This window comes from Myotis davidii, unplaced genomic scaffold (genome assembly GCF_000327345.1).
Source record: "Myotis davidii unplaced genomic scaffold, ASM32734v1 scaffold44, whole genome shotgun sequence".
Classification (NCBI taxonomy): domain Eukaryota; kingdom Metazoa; phylum Chordata; class Mammalia; order Chiroptera; family Vespertilionidae; genus Myotis; species Myotis davidii.
Genome location: NW_006299705.1, coordinates 4,384,731 through 4,401,286, shown reverse-complemented (window position 1 = coordinate 4,401,286; position 16,556 = coordinate 4,384,731). Strand labels below are relative to the sequence as shown.

General features: G+C 36.3%; 1 protein-coding gene across 1 annotated transcript in view; it reads left to right on the top strand.

Moving 5' to 3' along the window:
* AP3B1 (adaptor related protein complex 3 beta 1 subunit) overlaps positions 1–16,556 on the top strand; it is a 191,594-nt gene that overhangs the window by 150,646 nt on the left and 24,392 nt on the right. The window contains exons 23-24 of the mRNA XM_015571572.1: positions 9,230–9,461; positions 14,798–14,882. Of these exons, the coding sequence (XP_015427058.1) occupies positions 9,230–9,461; positions 14,798–14,882 (317 nt within the window). The remainder of the gene's footprint in view (positions 1–9,229; positions 9,462–14,797; positions 14,883–16,556) is intronic.

The window sequence follows — 16,556 nt, the reverse complement described above, 5'->3', positions numbered from 1 at the left end:
CTGTTGGTATCACTGGGAGGAATTGACCACCAGGCCAGTTGGTTGTGAGGACCTGCTGTGTCTACAATGGGAGAACTGCTGTGCTGGAGACACCTTTATGGAGCAGGACTTGCTTCAGTGGAGTTTTGGTGCTCACTGAGTCTGCCCCCTGAGTGTGTCGCTTATGGATATGCAGAGTTGTACTCTAGTATGGTCTCACTCTGATCACTGGGTACAGCTCTTGGATCTCTAAGGAGGTGCAAGGTCAGCCACTGCTTGAGACCACCCAGCAGGAGCTACAGAAAGATCTGCAGATTCCTACTCTTTGTTGGGGTTTGGAAGTGCCCAGAAGAGGGCCAGCTGTGAAGCAATGCAGGCTGCTGTCTAGGTCTCCTTTTGGAAGCTTTGGAGCTCTTTGACCCAGCTGCAGTTTGTTAAGTTTTAGATTGCAAAAGAACAGGCCATTCATATGCAAAAGCCTCTGTGCATAGCTTGGGTGAAGTTGTAAATTGGGTGGGGTGGGGTCTCAGGGAGTCATGAGGGCGGAGCAAACAGCAATGACTGCCAGCCTGCTCCACCTAGGAGAGGTCCTGGGGTCTCTGTGTCCTGCGGCCCTTTGCAGGAACAATGATGACTGCAAGTACCTCTGCAAGAAAGCTGCCCTCACGTTCCGCCCTGATGCCAGACAGTCTAGTTTCTCCCTGTATGAGTTTGGGTCCCCAAAGTCTCACCCTGAACTGGAGTTCAAAGCAATTGGGAGCTTGTATCTTCCTCCCGATTGAAAAAGACAATAGTGTACCCAGTTGCCAGCCCGTTTCCGTGCACACCTCCGTACCTCTGCACTTCCGCACCTCCTACCAGCTTCAATGCACTTTCTCTTTCCTTCTAGTTGTAGAATTTCCACTCAGCCAGCCTTCCCATGGTTCTGGATGATATCCATTTTGTCTTTTAGTTGTATTTTTGATGTGGTTGTGCAAGGCAGCAAGTACAAGTGTGTACCTATGCCGCCATCTTGGTTCCTCTCTAATAGGATATTATTATAAAGTAATTTCCTCTTCATCTCAACACCAATGTAAATTGAATACATTCTATACCAGAGTGTCAGCAAATGTTGTAAAAGGTAAGATAATAATTTCAGCTTTGCAGGCGCTAACTACTGAGCTCTGCCATTCTAATATCAAGGCAGTCATAAACAATGTATAAATGATTGAATGTGGCTGTGTTTCAATAAAACTTTATTGATAGACATTGACATTGGAATTTCATATGACTGTAGTGTCACAAAAAATCTTATTTTTCTTTTTTCCAATCATTTAAAAATGCAGAAACCATTCTTTGTTTGCAGGCTATATAACAGGCAGTGGACTAAATTTTATCCACTGGTGTAGTTTCCTGGCTCCTGCTTAACACTATCCATGAAGTAAGATACTTATTAAATGTCAGTTGATAATATAGTTGGCTCTTTCTGCAAGTATATTTTTTATAATGTATATTATTACCAAAATAAAAGGTAAAAAACAGTTTCATGTTTTCCAGAATATATATTGATTACTAAAATAAAATATAAGGAATTAGCACAAGTATTTTCTAGAATACCTAAATTTACATATGCTGGGGTGGGCAAAAGTAGATTTACAGTTCTGAGTACACAAAACGTGGAATTTATTCTTGTGTTATTATTTACATTACAACTATAAACCTACTTTTGACCACCTCTGTGTAAGGAAGAAGTTATCTTGGGGTTATAAACCATTTATTTAAAGTAATATTTGATGGAAGATTGAAATCTATTTCTTTGAGTCTATGTTTATCATTATAGCTAAGAGTTAAACACATTTGCACTTTGATCTTTTTTTTTAATACATTTTATTGATTTTAGAGAGGAAATGGAGAGGGAGAAAGAGATAGAAACATCAATGATAAGAGAGAATCATTGAGTGACTGCCTCCTGCACGCCCCCTACTAGGGATCAAGCCTGCAACCCAGGCATGTGCCCTTGGCTGGAATCGAACCCGGGACCCTTCAGTCTGCAGGCCAACGCTCTATCCATTGAGCCAAACCAGCCAGGGCCACTTTGATCTTTTTTTAATCCTATACTAAGTACTAGACCCAATACTATGGATTAAAGGTAAAATAGACTCACTTTCTATAATTTACTGGGTAAATAAGACAATACTGTAGCTTTCTGCATTACAGCTCTATCAGTTGAGACACACATTTGATTTTAAAAGTCCTAATTTTAAAGATGAAACTGTATCTCTGGTCATTTTTATAAATTGCATATCTAAATAGATATGTTATAAAATAAGTAAAACAAAGCTAGATACAAAGAGAGCATTTTATGTACTTCAGATCTTCATATTTTTTAAGTCCAAAACCAGAATACATTGAAAATACGTAGAAATGATTAAGCGACTGACTATGGATTAAAGCATAAAAGGCTGGAAAACATTGTTTCATAAAGCTTTACATGGATATGTCAGCTTTGAAATAATAATGCAGACATTGAACAAGGTTTATTCTTAGTCACCTACTTGATATTCTGTGTTTTATTTTTCAATTCTCATTTAAATTTTATAATTCAATCATTTGGAGCAGCTATGTTCAAAAGAAGTTTTACAACTTTAATCTTAATAATCTCAAAAAAAAGCAGACATGCCATGTCATAAAATAACTATTAGTGACTAGTTTGTATCCTATAAATCTAACTTGAGTTGATAATATGGTCCATTACCAGCTAACTGCACAGAGTATTTTTCATTTTACACTCTTCAGTTACTTTTTAGTGAAGTGTTAAAAAATATGAAGCTTTTCTCCTCTCTAAAATTGCACGCTGTCTGTCTGTTATTAGGGAGATAACAGCTCTTATAAATGTTTCAGTAAGCGCTAAGTAGACAGTTATGTGCACTCTCATTCCACGCTTATTTGCTTACTGTAATAAACTGATAAAATATGTGTGGTTTGTCTCTGTGTATCTACAGGCATCATGAGTCACATAGATTTCCTTTAGAAATAATGTTGTGTCTGCAAAATTGATTGGTTATTTTCATAAACCATCTAAAGGTACACAAACGGGTTTTATTATTTAAACATATGCTGTGTAAAGATTTGTAGAGGATTATCTCATTCTTACTTGATGCTTTTTGTTCAGTTAACTCCAGAAGGAGGCTTTTTATTTTAGAGTTATTACAGTTACTGAACTAATTACCTCCTCAAGGATCGTAGTGAGGATGGCCCATATCATTTACTTATAATGCAGCTAGATTTTTACTTCTTTGAACATTAGCAGTTAAATAATTAAATCAAAACTAATGTTTTCAAATATTGTCTTTCCTACTATCCTCTTTATACAAGTTTTAATATTTAATGGGAAATAATGCTGTTACCTAAAGCTAGATGTTTTGGGAATTAGTGTTTGTATCATAGGAGTCTTTCTAGCTAATGGTTTTCTTTGTGTGTGCTTTCAAGAAATATGGCACTTGTTCCTTTTTCTTTTTAACAATCCTATATAATAAAAGGCTAATATGCAAATTGTCCCCTTGACCAGGAGTTTGACCAGGGGGCAGGGCCGGCCAGCCAACCGCCCGCATCCCCTCCCCATGGCCGGCCTGGCTGATTGGCCCCAATTGGGGTGGGGTGGCTGGACCCCACTTGTGCATGAATTCGTTCATCAGGCCACTAGTTATATAAAATAGAAAATTTCTAGTCAGGTCATATCCTAAAACCAACAAATACTAATATTGATAATCTCCACCTGTCATCACAGATGCTCTGTAAGACTAATATTTTTAGAAACTGTTATAATTGAACACTCAGCATCTATTAAAGTATAGTTATGACCAACACGAGAGCTATAGTATCTATAAATCTCTGTAATCATTTAAAATAGTAAAATTATGCTTTGATTTTGAAAGGATACAATTATGTTTTATACAATTGAACATAAAAATGGGGAATAAGTGGGGAGGCAGATCAACATCCTATATAATAAAAGGCTAATGTGCGAATTGTCCCCTGGGGAGTTCAGCTCACCAGTTCGACCTCTCGCTATGATGTGCGCTGACCACCAGGGGGTGGTGTGGAATGAAGGAAGGCCCCGATTGGCCCTGATAGCCGGCCAGGCCTAGGGACCCTACCCGTGCATGAATTTCGGGCCTCTAATAATAAATAAGAAAATTATATATTATTTTTAGCTGAACAATATGGCAAAACTAAGGCCACAGACATTAGAGTTTTAAATCTCAGAATTTTAGCCATTTGAGAGAGACTGGATCGACTTCCCAGGTCCCAAACCCATAAATCCTCAGAAAGGGACACACCAGGCCTGGCGCCCATTTCTGAACAAATTAACTGTAGCCAGGTCATGAGGTGGCATGAGAACATGCCAGCTTCATCAGGAACTGAACACAGCAAGGTTCGTAGAAGATGGGAGGGTGTGCTGAGCAGACAGTTCCATACTTATTGCTACAGGCAAGAAGGCCAACACTGAGTCTCCAAACAGGTCGGAGCAGCCCTGAACATTGTATTCCTATACTTCAGGGTCACAGAACTTACTTGACACTTCCTTGTCAGCTCTCAGAACACATCATGATACTTCAGAAATCCATAGATATAATTGACTGGGTGATAACATGGACTTTCATAAAGGAAGTCAAAAGAAAAAAAAAATAGTTTCTACTCTGTAATGTCTTTAGCAAAGCCACTAGCTCATATGGTGCCATTGTATAGACTCCAAAATGGCAGCCCTTGATTGTAAGCTGGAATTTAAGCTCACATACACCCCTCAGTCAGGTGCCATTGCACAGCTGTATATATATGATAGATAGCCCTATTAAGTGTTAATGTAACTATTCGCAGTAAGTGGATCTGGGAATGTTGAGTGACCAAAAAAGGGGTGGAGGGGTATTAAGAACTGTGAAGGGTATGAGATGTTACCTACTTGCAAGATAACAGGTCAGCCTGAGACAGTTTCACAGATACCTATAGAGGACACAGGTCAGTTGATTACTCACAGCAATGCAGTGGCCTATTGTGGCAGAATACCACCATCTGCGCAGCTTCTCTGTGTTCCGGCTCCTATGGGGTGACACGATGAAGGCCAGATGGTGACTGCATGTGCAGTGTGTTGCTTTACACACCAAGAGGAACCAGCGTATAGAAGATCTGAGTCTTTTATAAAGGGCTGTTAGCAAACCTGTCTTACTTTTGCCCCAGAGAGAGGCATTTACCTGTTTCGAAAGGCTGTTTGCTATACAAACATCCTTGAAAAAAATTGTCAGGAGCAAAGTAGTTAATGCCTTTGTTCAGAAAACATGCAGAAATATAAGAGACCTGTGGAGAATTGTTCCCTGTTGACAGGGAAAGGGAGGGGAGAAGCAAGGGTGTAACATTGTGCCCCTAGAACAGGGGTCAGCATACTTTTTCGGTAAAGGGTCCAGATAGTGAATATGTTAGCTTTGCAGTGACTTAGCTCTACCATTGGACAGCAGCCATCGACAACATGTAAATGAACGAGTACGGCTGTGCCAGCAAAACTCGATAAAATGCCATATTTGGGCTTATGGGCTGTGTTGCTGACCCCTGCCCAAGCTCAGTTTTGCTCAAACTTGTTAAATATCTACCTTTTTTCCTAAACCGTCATTTTCACAATCCAAATCTAGGTCATTCTGTAATTAACTTACGATGTATGTGTTTTTTTACATTTATGAAATTTATTTATGTTTATAAAATGTGAAGTCGGAAAAGCCATTCACACTGTTTAGTATCTTAGAATACAAGCATCCACAGATTATGTATATGTTTCTGGAATATAGGTATCTAATCAGATGTACAAAATATTGAACTAAAATCTTGCTTCCCTGTCAGGATTAATTGTATTAGCCATGGGAAATGGTGAAGGATTTATGAAATCTACTGGGTTTATTGAACAAAACATCACGTGTAGCTGATCTAGATACTAGAGGGGGTTGGCTTAATATGACTTGTATGAACTTAGAAAGCAGGTTTTTAAAAAAAACACAAACCTTTTCAGTTAGCTTCTTTCTGTAGATAAAAAAGAAGTATATATTATTACCACAAAGTGCCAGGTGTGATGCTACTTATTGTAGAAGAGGACATAGAACTCTGTGTTATCACACGTAACCTTTCAAGATTGTCAGGAAGGACATTTTTAATGTTGAATTCAGTGCTTCTTGAACTTGGTTGAGTGCTGGAAAATGAGTAGAGAGAATCATACTGTTTGTCTTCCTTTGCACATCTTTTTAACTATTATAATAAAGGTACAGAAGTTTGAGACAAGGTAGAAAAAAGCACAGATATTAAGGGCATATTTCCCAGGGTTAGATTGAGAGAGAGACTCAATACAACCAAGACATGTTGATAGCTCTTAAATGACTTCAGGCGTGGCGTACCGACTCAGCACCTTATGATATTTGGATTGCTGATTCCTGGCTGCTTGTAAACTAAACCCCTGCTTCTGTCCTGCTTTTCTCATTCTACTGTACACTAGCCTCCTTCCAACTTTCAGCTTTATTTCCCCATATGATATGTTGCCCAAGCTTTCATGAGTTTTTTTCACTTCTTAAAATTTTTCAATTACAGTTAGCATACAATATATTAATTTCATGTGTACAACATAGTAATTAGACACTTGTATAACTTATGAAGTGATGTCCCTGATAAGTCTAGTACCCATCGGACACATACATCATTATTGCAATATTATTGACTATATTCCCTATGCTGTACTTTACATCCACATGACTGGCTGTATCAACATGCATTTAAGGAGATAATGAAAACTGTCTCTGGAACAACGAAGGAAAAAAAACAACACTAAGATGGTTACTTTTTCCAATATGCTTATTTAATTAAGAGAATAAACATAAGAAACTGAAAAATATAATTATCTATTTAAGGGCTTAGGTTTAAAGTTGATTGTCATAGCCTCAGTGACATGGGAATTTATGGGGAAAAAAGATTTTTTTGCTGAGTGTAAATCTATAAATATATTATGTATATATGGTATACTCGTGTAAACTTACACACACGTTCTCTGTCCATTTGCTTATTTTTATGATGCCCACTCTAAGAGTGAATGTTTACTGCTAAGGTTTGCTGTTTTAGGTTGTGCTAATCACCACCACCACCACCTCCTACCCCCACCCCAACCCCCACCCCCGAATTTGTAAAGGAAATAGAACTTGGTGTGTGCATTGAAACAGAAGAGTTTTGAAAATAATTTTTCTATAAGGAAAAGAACCTACACTTAAAAGTGAAAGTGCTTTGAAAACTTAAAATACTAGACTATTGTTATTTTCATCAAACAGCCAAAATAGGATGCATAGGCCAGTTGTTTATTACTTTATATAGCCAAAATTTAAAATTTACCTAAGTATTTATTAGGTTATATTTTAAATTGTCCACCCGTATGGATTAAACTTTTGGAAAAGGAATACTATACTTTAATGATGCTTTGAAGACACTTTATCATTTAGTATATATGATATTTAACTTTTGGATTTTTGTGGATGAATCTTAATTTATTATTAACTAGAGGCCTGGTGCACAAAATTTGTGCACTCGGGGATGGGGGTCCCTCAGTCTGGCCTGCACCCTCTCACAGTCCGGTAGCCCTCAGGGGATATCCAATTGCCAGGGACAGGCCTAAGCTGTCAGTCGGACATCCTTAGTGCTGCCGCAGAGGAGGGAGAGGCTCCCACCACCACTAGTCGTGAGCCTGGCTTCTAGCTGAGCTGCGCTGGCTTCTGGCTAAGCACTCACTAGTCATGAGCCTGGCTTCTGGCTGAGCGGCGCTCCCCCTGTGAGAGCGCACTGACCACAGGGGGGGCAGTTCCTGCATTGAGCGTCTGCCCCCTGGTGGTCAGTGTGCGTCATAGTGACTGGTCATTCCACCGTTTGGTCAGTTTGCATATTAGCCTTTTATTATATAGGATGAGGTTTTAATGTCATCAGGCATCAGTGGCATAGTGAACATGTTGAATAGCTTAATATGTACTTTCACACTTATAATAGAAAACCTAGTTTGGGAGAGCTCTTGTTAGGAAATAGTCTTGATTAGGCTTGGTTAATTACAAATTGATTAAAAAAAAAAAAGCCTGGCCATGTCAGGTCAAGCCACATGCAATACTTCTGCTTTGAGTGGAAAGATAGCCAGGACATGAGTTTAGCATGGATTATTTCTTCATTTACTATGCTGCCTCTGATTTCATTCAAGATTGAACAGAGAATTTAACTACAGAAATCTAAAGTTCAGTGGAAGGGTAAAGAGAAGATTAGGCAAGAAAATACTGGGCGGGAGAGGGAAGAGGAATAGAGATGTTTTGTTTTGCCAAATAATTTAATCATAGTGTAGGGCTATAAGAAATAAAAAAATGTGATGCTGGGTTAACAGCTCAATCAAGGCCCAAAATTATCTCCCAGGTACATAAATAATTCGAATGTTTGTACTTTAAGGTCATTGAGGAACGGCTAACATTAAATCATGTACAGGGGTCAGGGAAAATATTTTTTTAAAAATCATGTACATACTATTGGTTAAGTATTTAAGAAGAGTACTTCAATATGGAGTCAGTAGGCTACATCAGTTTCACTGAATTTGAAAAAAGAAAGAAAGAAAGCTCTAGAAGAAAATGGAAGTGCAGAAGTTACCTGATCTCAAAGTAGGGAAGATCTTTTTAATCACTACAGCAAGGGAAGAAACCACCTTAAAGGAGGTCATAGTCTTCCATTTACAGTGAAAGAAACTCAAGGTGAAAAAAGTTCAAGGACTCAGGATTGGAAATGAAGGTACAAAATGTTCATTACTGGCAAGTAAGACTGTCTTACAGTTCAAAGACCTGAGAAAATCAACTGATAAATTAGTAAAACTAATTTAAAAATTATCAAAATGTTCAAATATAGCGTACCTAGGGAAAACTAACAAAAAACTTTATAAACTCTAAAATAAAAAATATATTTATATAACTGAGATTCTCTTATTAGACATATTTTCAAAATATTTATGTCTGCAGAGTACAGAAAAATTAATAGTTTTGAAGACATTTACTTCACAAAAAATTTATGACTTAATTACCTATGTGTGATGTTCTGCTAATGTTTGTTATTGTGGTTTATGTAATACTTTAGGGAAAGCAAGAGTTAATGTTAGAAATTTTTGCATATTTTCTAAGAGAATTATTAAATATGTTTACTAATTCATTTTTTTCCTTCTTTTTCCAACATGCAATAGGTCAGTACTCCTGTCTTTGTACCAATGAAAACTCATGTGCTGCTTCATCGCATGAGTGGGAAAGGACTAGCTGCCCATTACTTCTTTTCAAGACAGCCTTGCATTTTTGGTGATAAAATGGTCTCTGTACAAATAACACTGAATAATACTACAGATCGAAAGATCGAAAATATCCGCATCGGAGAAAAAAAACTTCCTCCAGGCATGGAAATGCATGTTTTTAATCCAATAGGTAAATATTCTCGTTTAAAATTTGAACTATATTTGATAATTAAATGTGTTCATTTTAAAAGTAGATACATATTTTATTGATATTAGCATACTCAGTTTATGATTGTTTTTCCCCTTTCAAACCAAATTTATCATACAAAATAAAAATAAAAAACATTTCTTTGCCCTTAGTATTCACAGAAGGATAAGTCTGAAAAATCAAAATTGCCTCCCGCTTTACCTAGCTGCATCACCTTCCTCCTACCTCTCTATTTCAGTCTCATTCCTGATTTTAGACTATCTTTATTATTGTAGACCTGCCATTCCCTGTTTCCTTTCACATTCCCTTTTTTCACATTTTCATTCCCTGTTTTCCTTTCCTGATTTTAAACTATCTTTTTATTGTAGACCTCCCCTTCCCTGTTTCCTTTCATATCCCATAAATTGAAAAGTGAAGGGAGTGAAGAATGGAAGATTATATAGTATATTGCTATCTTCCTTTCCACACATATAATATATACTAGCCCAGAGTACATTACTGGTGTTTATACACATCATGTTTTAAAAATATTTTAATCTGTTGCCACTATTTAAAAATCAAGATTTTTTAATACATTTTTAAAAAACCAACCCAGAAATCTCATTTTTGTTGGAATAAAACACATGCTATGGCAGTACTGGGTCTTTATTCCCACACTAGAGGCCCGGTGCACAAAATTAGTGCATGGAGTAGGGAGTTTCCCTCAACCCAGCCTGCACCCACTCCAATTGGGGACCCCTCAGGGGATGTCCGACCGCCGGTGTAGGCCTGATCCCTGTGGGCGGTTGGACACCCCTCTTACAATCTGGTACTGCTGGCTCCTAACCACTCACCTGCCTGCCTGCCTGCCTGATCGCCCCTAACTGCCTCTGCCTGCCTGTTTGATCTCCCCTTACTGCCCTCCCCTGCTGGCATGATCATTCTGATTGGTCAGTTTCTATACCAGTCAGCGTCTCTGAGCCTATCGACAGGGCCTGATCAGAAAGGAGAGGCTGATCAGCAGCCCCTGTGGAGGCCTGGAGAGAAATGGAGGCATGGCTGTTGGCCAGGCCAGGAGAGAAAGAGAGGCAAGTTCTGATCAACGTCTGCCACAGAGGCTACGGATCAGACCCTGCCCCTCTCTCTGCAGGCTTCTCTCCAGGCCTGATCCGCAGCCCCCTAGGCAGTCAGGGCTGGGTCGGAGCATCAGCAGCGGCCGCAGTCAGTGCTGGGTCGACACAGCAACCCAGCACTAACTTCCGGTCTGGTTGAGTCTTCGGTCATACGACCCTGGCTCTTTATAGATATTACATAGATACTACGCGGCCAGCGGTGTTGAGGGGCTGTCCCTCCAACACAGCATGTGTTCTGGGTTGCCTCAGTGGCCCGTACATGATATTGTCTGACCGGATGTCATCTATTTCCATTTTTAAGTACTGTATCAAAAATATACCTTTTAAAAATTAAGTGTTATAATTGTATGTCTTACTTTGAGTTTAAAATAGGATAATAATTAGAATGTCTGTCTCTGTTTCTGTTTTGTGTAAGTGGAGACAACACTAAAGTTTTGTTCAGAGAAGCTTCAGGTTTTCAGTTAAAAGTAATATAAGGTTGTCCTGATCAGGCACATGCCTGGGTTGCAGGCTCGATTCCACTAGGGGTGTGCAGGAGGCAGCCGATCCATGATTCTCTCCCATCATTGATGTTTCTCTCTCTCTCCCTCTCCCTTTCTCTCTGAAATCAATAAAAACAAATTTTAAAAGTAATTAAGGTTTCTATCATTGAATCCTTGAAATGTATAATCAGAAAGTTCCAAGTACTATCTATTTATAAGTTTTAGTGAGCAAAGCCTTTTGACCAAACTGTGCCTTCTTTCTCATTATTTCACATAGCCATTCTATGTTTGTTCATCTTTACCTGAGCTCTTTGACATTGTTGAATCCTCTTATATACTTTTCATAGTCATTCATTCAGTAAAGAAGTTATTCTTTGTGTTATGTTTTTACACAAAGGAATAAACCACTTTATAATAGATGGAATATGTTAGATTTTTATAAGGAAGCAATGTAGAGATATAGTAAGGTGATTTCAAACATACTTATTACCCTTTATTTTAAAAAAATAATTTGGTAACCAAGACACCATTTAAAGAATACAGTCCTGATTTTTAATTTTTTGTAAAGTTAATATATGTAAATATATTAATATAGTAACATATTCTTTATTATTTTGTGAGTATCACAATTTGTTTTGATTGCTTAAAATTAAGCCTTTTTTACCTAGTTAAAAAATTAAGAAGTGTCAAGCAGCTGATAGGTAAGTTGTCTGAAGGTTGAAAATGTTATCCAAAGGTTAAAACAGTAGAACAGTATTAACATTTCTTTGTGCTGGCACAGTGAGTCAATGACTTGAACTTTTGCTGGCCTATGTGGAATAAAAGAAATAAATATAATAAATTTCATAGTATGGCCCTAACACAGAAATAAAATATGAACATATACCATTGCCTCAGTACTAGTAGTAGGCTTTTTTTCCCCTTAGGCACATTTTATGACTATAATGTTTCATTCATTTCACTGGCATTTATTGAATTATCCTCAAGATACAGAGTTCTTTCCCATGCAGTAGATATTTGTATATAATACTACCTAGTCTCTTTTATCAATAGATTATAGTGGAGTTACTCCAAAAACATCTTAAAACTGCAACAAAAACAAATACTGTATTTTCATGTTTTGTGAAATAAGGCAGCTAAGATAATTGTTTTATTTAATAAGCACATATACATATAATAATGAGCTCGGCATATTTCTTGTTGTTTTTAAACTTTATTTATGTTTCCCCATAAACCATGTATCCCTTCTATGCCCTCTTCCACCTCCACCCACCCCACCGCTCCCCCACAGCAGATTTCTTATTTGTCACCAATCTATTTTATATTCATGTTTAATATGTGATGACTATTGTCTGAATTTTACCCTGCCTTTGAAGTGTGAAACTGAATTCCTTGCAAGAATATTAAGCATAATGTGACATTTCCCCCAGAGAGACCAGTATATAAGAGATGTAAAACAGACACACACAAAGAGAGAATAGCCTTAGGCTGTTAAGAGACTGTTCAGTGACTTTATGTTAACAGTTGAAACGTTTGAAGTCAGCTAAGATTTCACTAGTTACTGTACAATTGTCACATCAAAGTAGATGGCATCTGTGTGATTTCATTTTTCATGATTAATGGTGTAGTATAATAGAACCTATGTTTTTCAGCCATTTCTATCTAACTCTCTCATGTATGTAGTAGAGATCCAGAGAAGTATCCAAATTAAGACACCTGAAAGGGTAGACTTCTCCAATGTAGTAGGTTTCAAATATTATGAGCATTCATTACATGAATAATTTTATGCTGATCACTTTGTTCCTGAAGCATTTATATAATAAAACATACCATTGATCATAAGCTGTCCTTCAGGATTAGCATGGCACTAAACTCCCACTTAATTATCTCAAGACTGAAAATGATACCAAACTGTGTCAAAGAGTTCTATCAACAAGACATTTTGTGAACTGTCACTTTGTCAAATGAAATACAGGGGTACATGATTTGAGAGATCTAAATCATTAATGCCATTATGTTATGGAAATGACAGCATATGCTAGTGTGGTATTCGGCTACAGACTAGACCAGACCCTAGTATATGATGGCACAGAACAAAGCAGTAGGATTCACTAAAGATAGTCTTGAACAGTGTGACTGACAGAGCTGTGAATTGATAGGTGTAGCTTTAGGAAAAATGCAAAAAAAAAAAAAAGTATCATTATAGTTATGTATTCAACAGTAATGCCTATTTGCCAAAGATTTTGGCAGCAAGTCTGGTACTTGCGCAGCATCCTGGTCAATGTTAAATTTACAAACTAATGAAATTCAGCATCAAACAAGTACCCTCTTATACTGCCTAGTCTTCATCAAGACTATAAGACATAAATATACTTCTTGATATAATAAGCTTATTGAATTCTTTTGTTTCATCTATACCATCTTCTCTGTTATTATTAACATTTAATGGCAAATCATATTTTTGAACAAGCCCTAGGATAGTTACAGTCTACTGGATTAGTGTGTGTCTGCTAAAATACTTCTATCTAATAAGATATATACAGAATAGCTACAGAGTAGCTAAATATAAAGCTACTGTATAGTATGACTGTACTTACACTGAAGACTTTTAGCAAAGTGATAATCAAAAGTGGATGGTTTTTATTTAAATACTAGAGGCCCGGTGCACGGATTCATGCACCAGTGGGGTCCCTTGACCTGGCCTGTACCCTCTCGCAATCCTGGACCCCTCAGGAGATGTTGGACTGCTGGTTTCCGTCTGATCCCTGCAGACCAGGCCGAGGAATCTCACCAGTGCACGAATCCATTCACTGGGCCTCAAGTATGCATATTAGATCTTTGGTTAATCTCTTCCTGCCATCCCTCCTCCCCCTTCCCTTTGAGATTCATCAGTCTCTTCTATGTTTCCATGCCTGTGCATTGAGTGTCTTCCCCCAGTGGTCAGTGTGCATCATAGTTAAGGGTCGAACGGTCGCTTAGGCTTTTATATATATAAATATAATATATGCATAAATATTTATACTAGGTAGGTATATATTTAATTTCTCCATTATTCTTCTAATGTACAGCCAGACTTTGGAATCACAAAAAGAATAAAATTTTGTTATGGTCTTAAGTTTTATCATTGTTAGCTGAAAAACATTAGTGTTGTACGTATATTGGACTTACCGTTTGTTCCTGTAAATGACAGTTGTCTTGGTTATTTTCTGAGTACAACAAATTAATTTCTTCCAGTTTTGCTTTAATTTGCATTTCTAAATTTTTGTATTTTGATTTTTTTCCAGTGGAAATTTGAAACATTGTTTAAAATTTACTTTTTTATATCTAGATAAATATTCCATAGTTTTGAATGCATAATTTCTTAAAAGCACCCATAGTTCATTACAGTTGTTTCATGCAGGACTAAATTTGTTTCCCTTTCACCTTCAATGCCTATAAAGATAATATTGTAAAACATACATTCTCAGGATGAGATGTGTTTCTGAAATGATATATTGTGTTCATTGAAATATATTCAGAATTAAGTATAAAAAAACTTTCAAGCAGAATAGTGAAATTACTTTGTAATTTGTTTTAATATTCTTAGTTTGAAAGTGCTCCTATAAACCATCATTAAATTTGACCATTTTGTCTAAACTACATGCATTATATAAGTTTTCAGTGTTTACTTTGCCTCTTTTTCACCTCCTCCGTGTATTCATGTCTAAATTATCTAATTTCCTAGAATCTCTTGAGCCTGAGGGATCCATTACTGTTTCAATGGGTATTGACTTCTGTGATTCCACTCAGACTGCCAGTTTCCAGTTGTGGTAAGATCAATTGTTTTTCTGTATTTTCTATTTCCTGTAAAGGATAGCAGATCAAAACTTGGCTTTCAACAGCTTTTTTTCTTTGAGAGACAAAATGTTTAAACAAATGTGCCTTTCTTTGGCAATGGTTAGACTACCATGCAGTAGTTGTATGAATTTTGTACAATGTATGTTTAATATTTGTTATACAACTAGCCATTACAGACTGCCATATGTGATTGAAATTCACAGTTTGTTGGTCAAAGTAAGAAGCTACTGCTAAATAATATTTTCACTTCTTCTAACTCTACAGTTTTGGAACATTCAGGAGAAAATTGATGAGGAACATTCAGGAGAAATTTTAAAAAAAACTTTAATATTACTGAATAGCCCAGAGAAGTTATCTTTTTAAACATCTAATATGTTATCTTAAACTTCTTAAGTGGAGAATTATTTATTCTGTCAGTACTTAAAACCCATACATTTTTCCCTTTTTACTTTAATTTACAAACTATTTTGATAAAATTTAAAAGAACATTTATGCAGTTGCAAAGGTTTCAAACAGGTGAATATTATTCAAAAGAGCTTTTTCTAGGATTGAGTTTTGTCATTGTTTTTATATGTGTTATACATTTCTAATGAAATCCAAAATCTATTAGCAAATTAGTAGAGTTTATATTCATGCATCTTTAAGAATTATCTTTGAACCCTTTTGTATTTTCCTGGTCTAGGATATAATTTCTTATTTTGATTTGAGGTTGCTCTGTTTTTATTCTAAAAAGAATTGGGACATTTTATTTAAGTTTTAACTTGCTTAAAGCAGTATTTCTTATGATAAAAAAATCTCCAAGTTTAGGAAATAGACATTTTAAAACAAGTTTATATTTAAATATAGTCAACCTTTCTATTTCATATGCCTTTTTATTTTTCCAGTAATTCAGACCTAATGTTGTACCATTTATTGCTGAGAACCTGCAATGATGAATATAAGCAATGTAGCATAACACATTGATTTTATGCAGATCATCACCTTTATGTTTTGGGAGGTCTGCTGTATTACTGATATATAAAAACTGATTACTTTTCCCAACATTGTCTAGTAATTGTTTATTATTTTTCTATTAGACAACACAGATCAATATTACTGAGCACAAGACTATGAGTAACATCACTCTAAATAGATTTGCCTCCAGCGCCAGAGGTATATTCATTTTAATGATTTTGACAATGTGAGCCCAATGACAAAGCTCATGCACCAAGTTAGGGCAAAATTAAGAACTAAATTAATTATTTTTTTCTTATCAAGTTATCTAAAGAACATTTTATATTTCTATGTAATGAAGGTGGTTTTTTTAAACTATGTTTTTATTACAAAGTTTTCCTCTGTAGTCCTTTAGGTGAGATTTGCATTTTGTCTTTCACAATTAACTAAATACCTTTAAAGATAAATACGTAGGTAGTGTTTGATTCTTATCTTACATTGAAGAGTGTATAAACAGTTTTTTCTCAATTTCTCTTAAACTAATTTTAGGAAAATGATGAATGTATTTTTACAAAGAAAATAGCCTTCGTTATTTTAAGCATGTACATTAGTATGTTTTGCTGTTGTGAAGGTAAAAGTTAACTATGTACTTTAGATTTTATTAAGCACATAAGGATACTAGATCAAAAGGGATTAAATGCTGCATGAGGAAG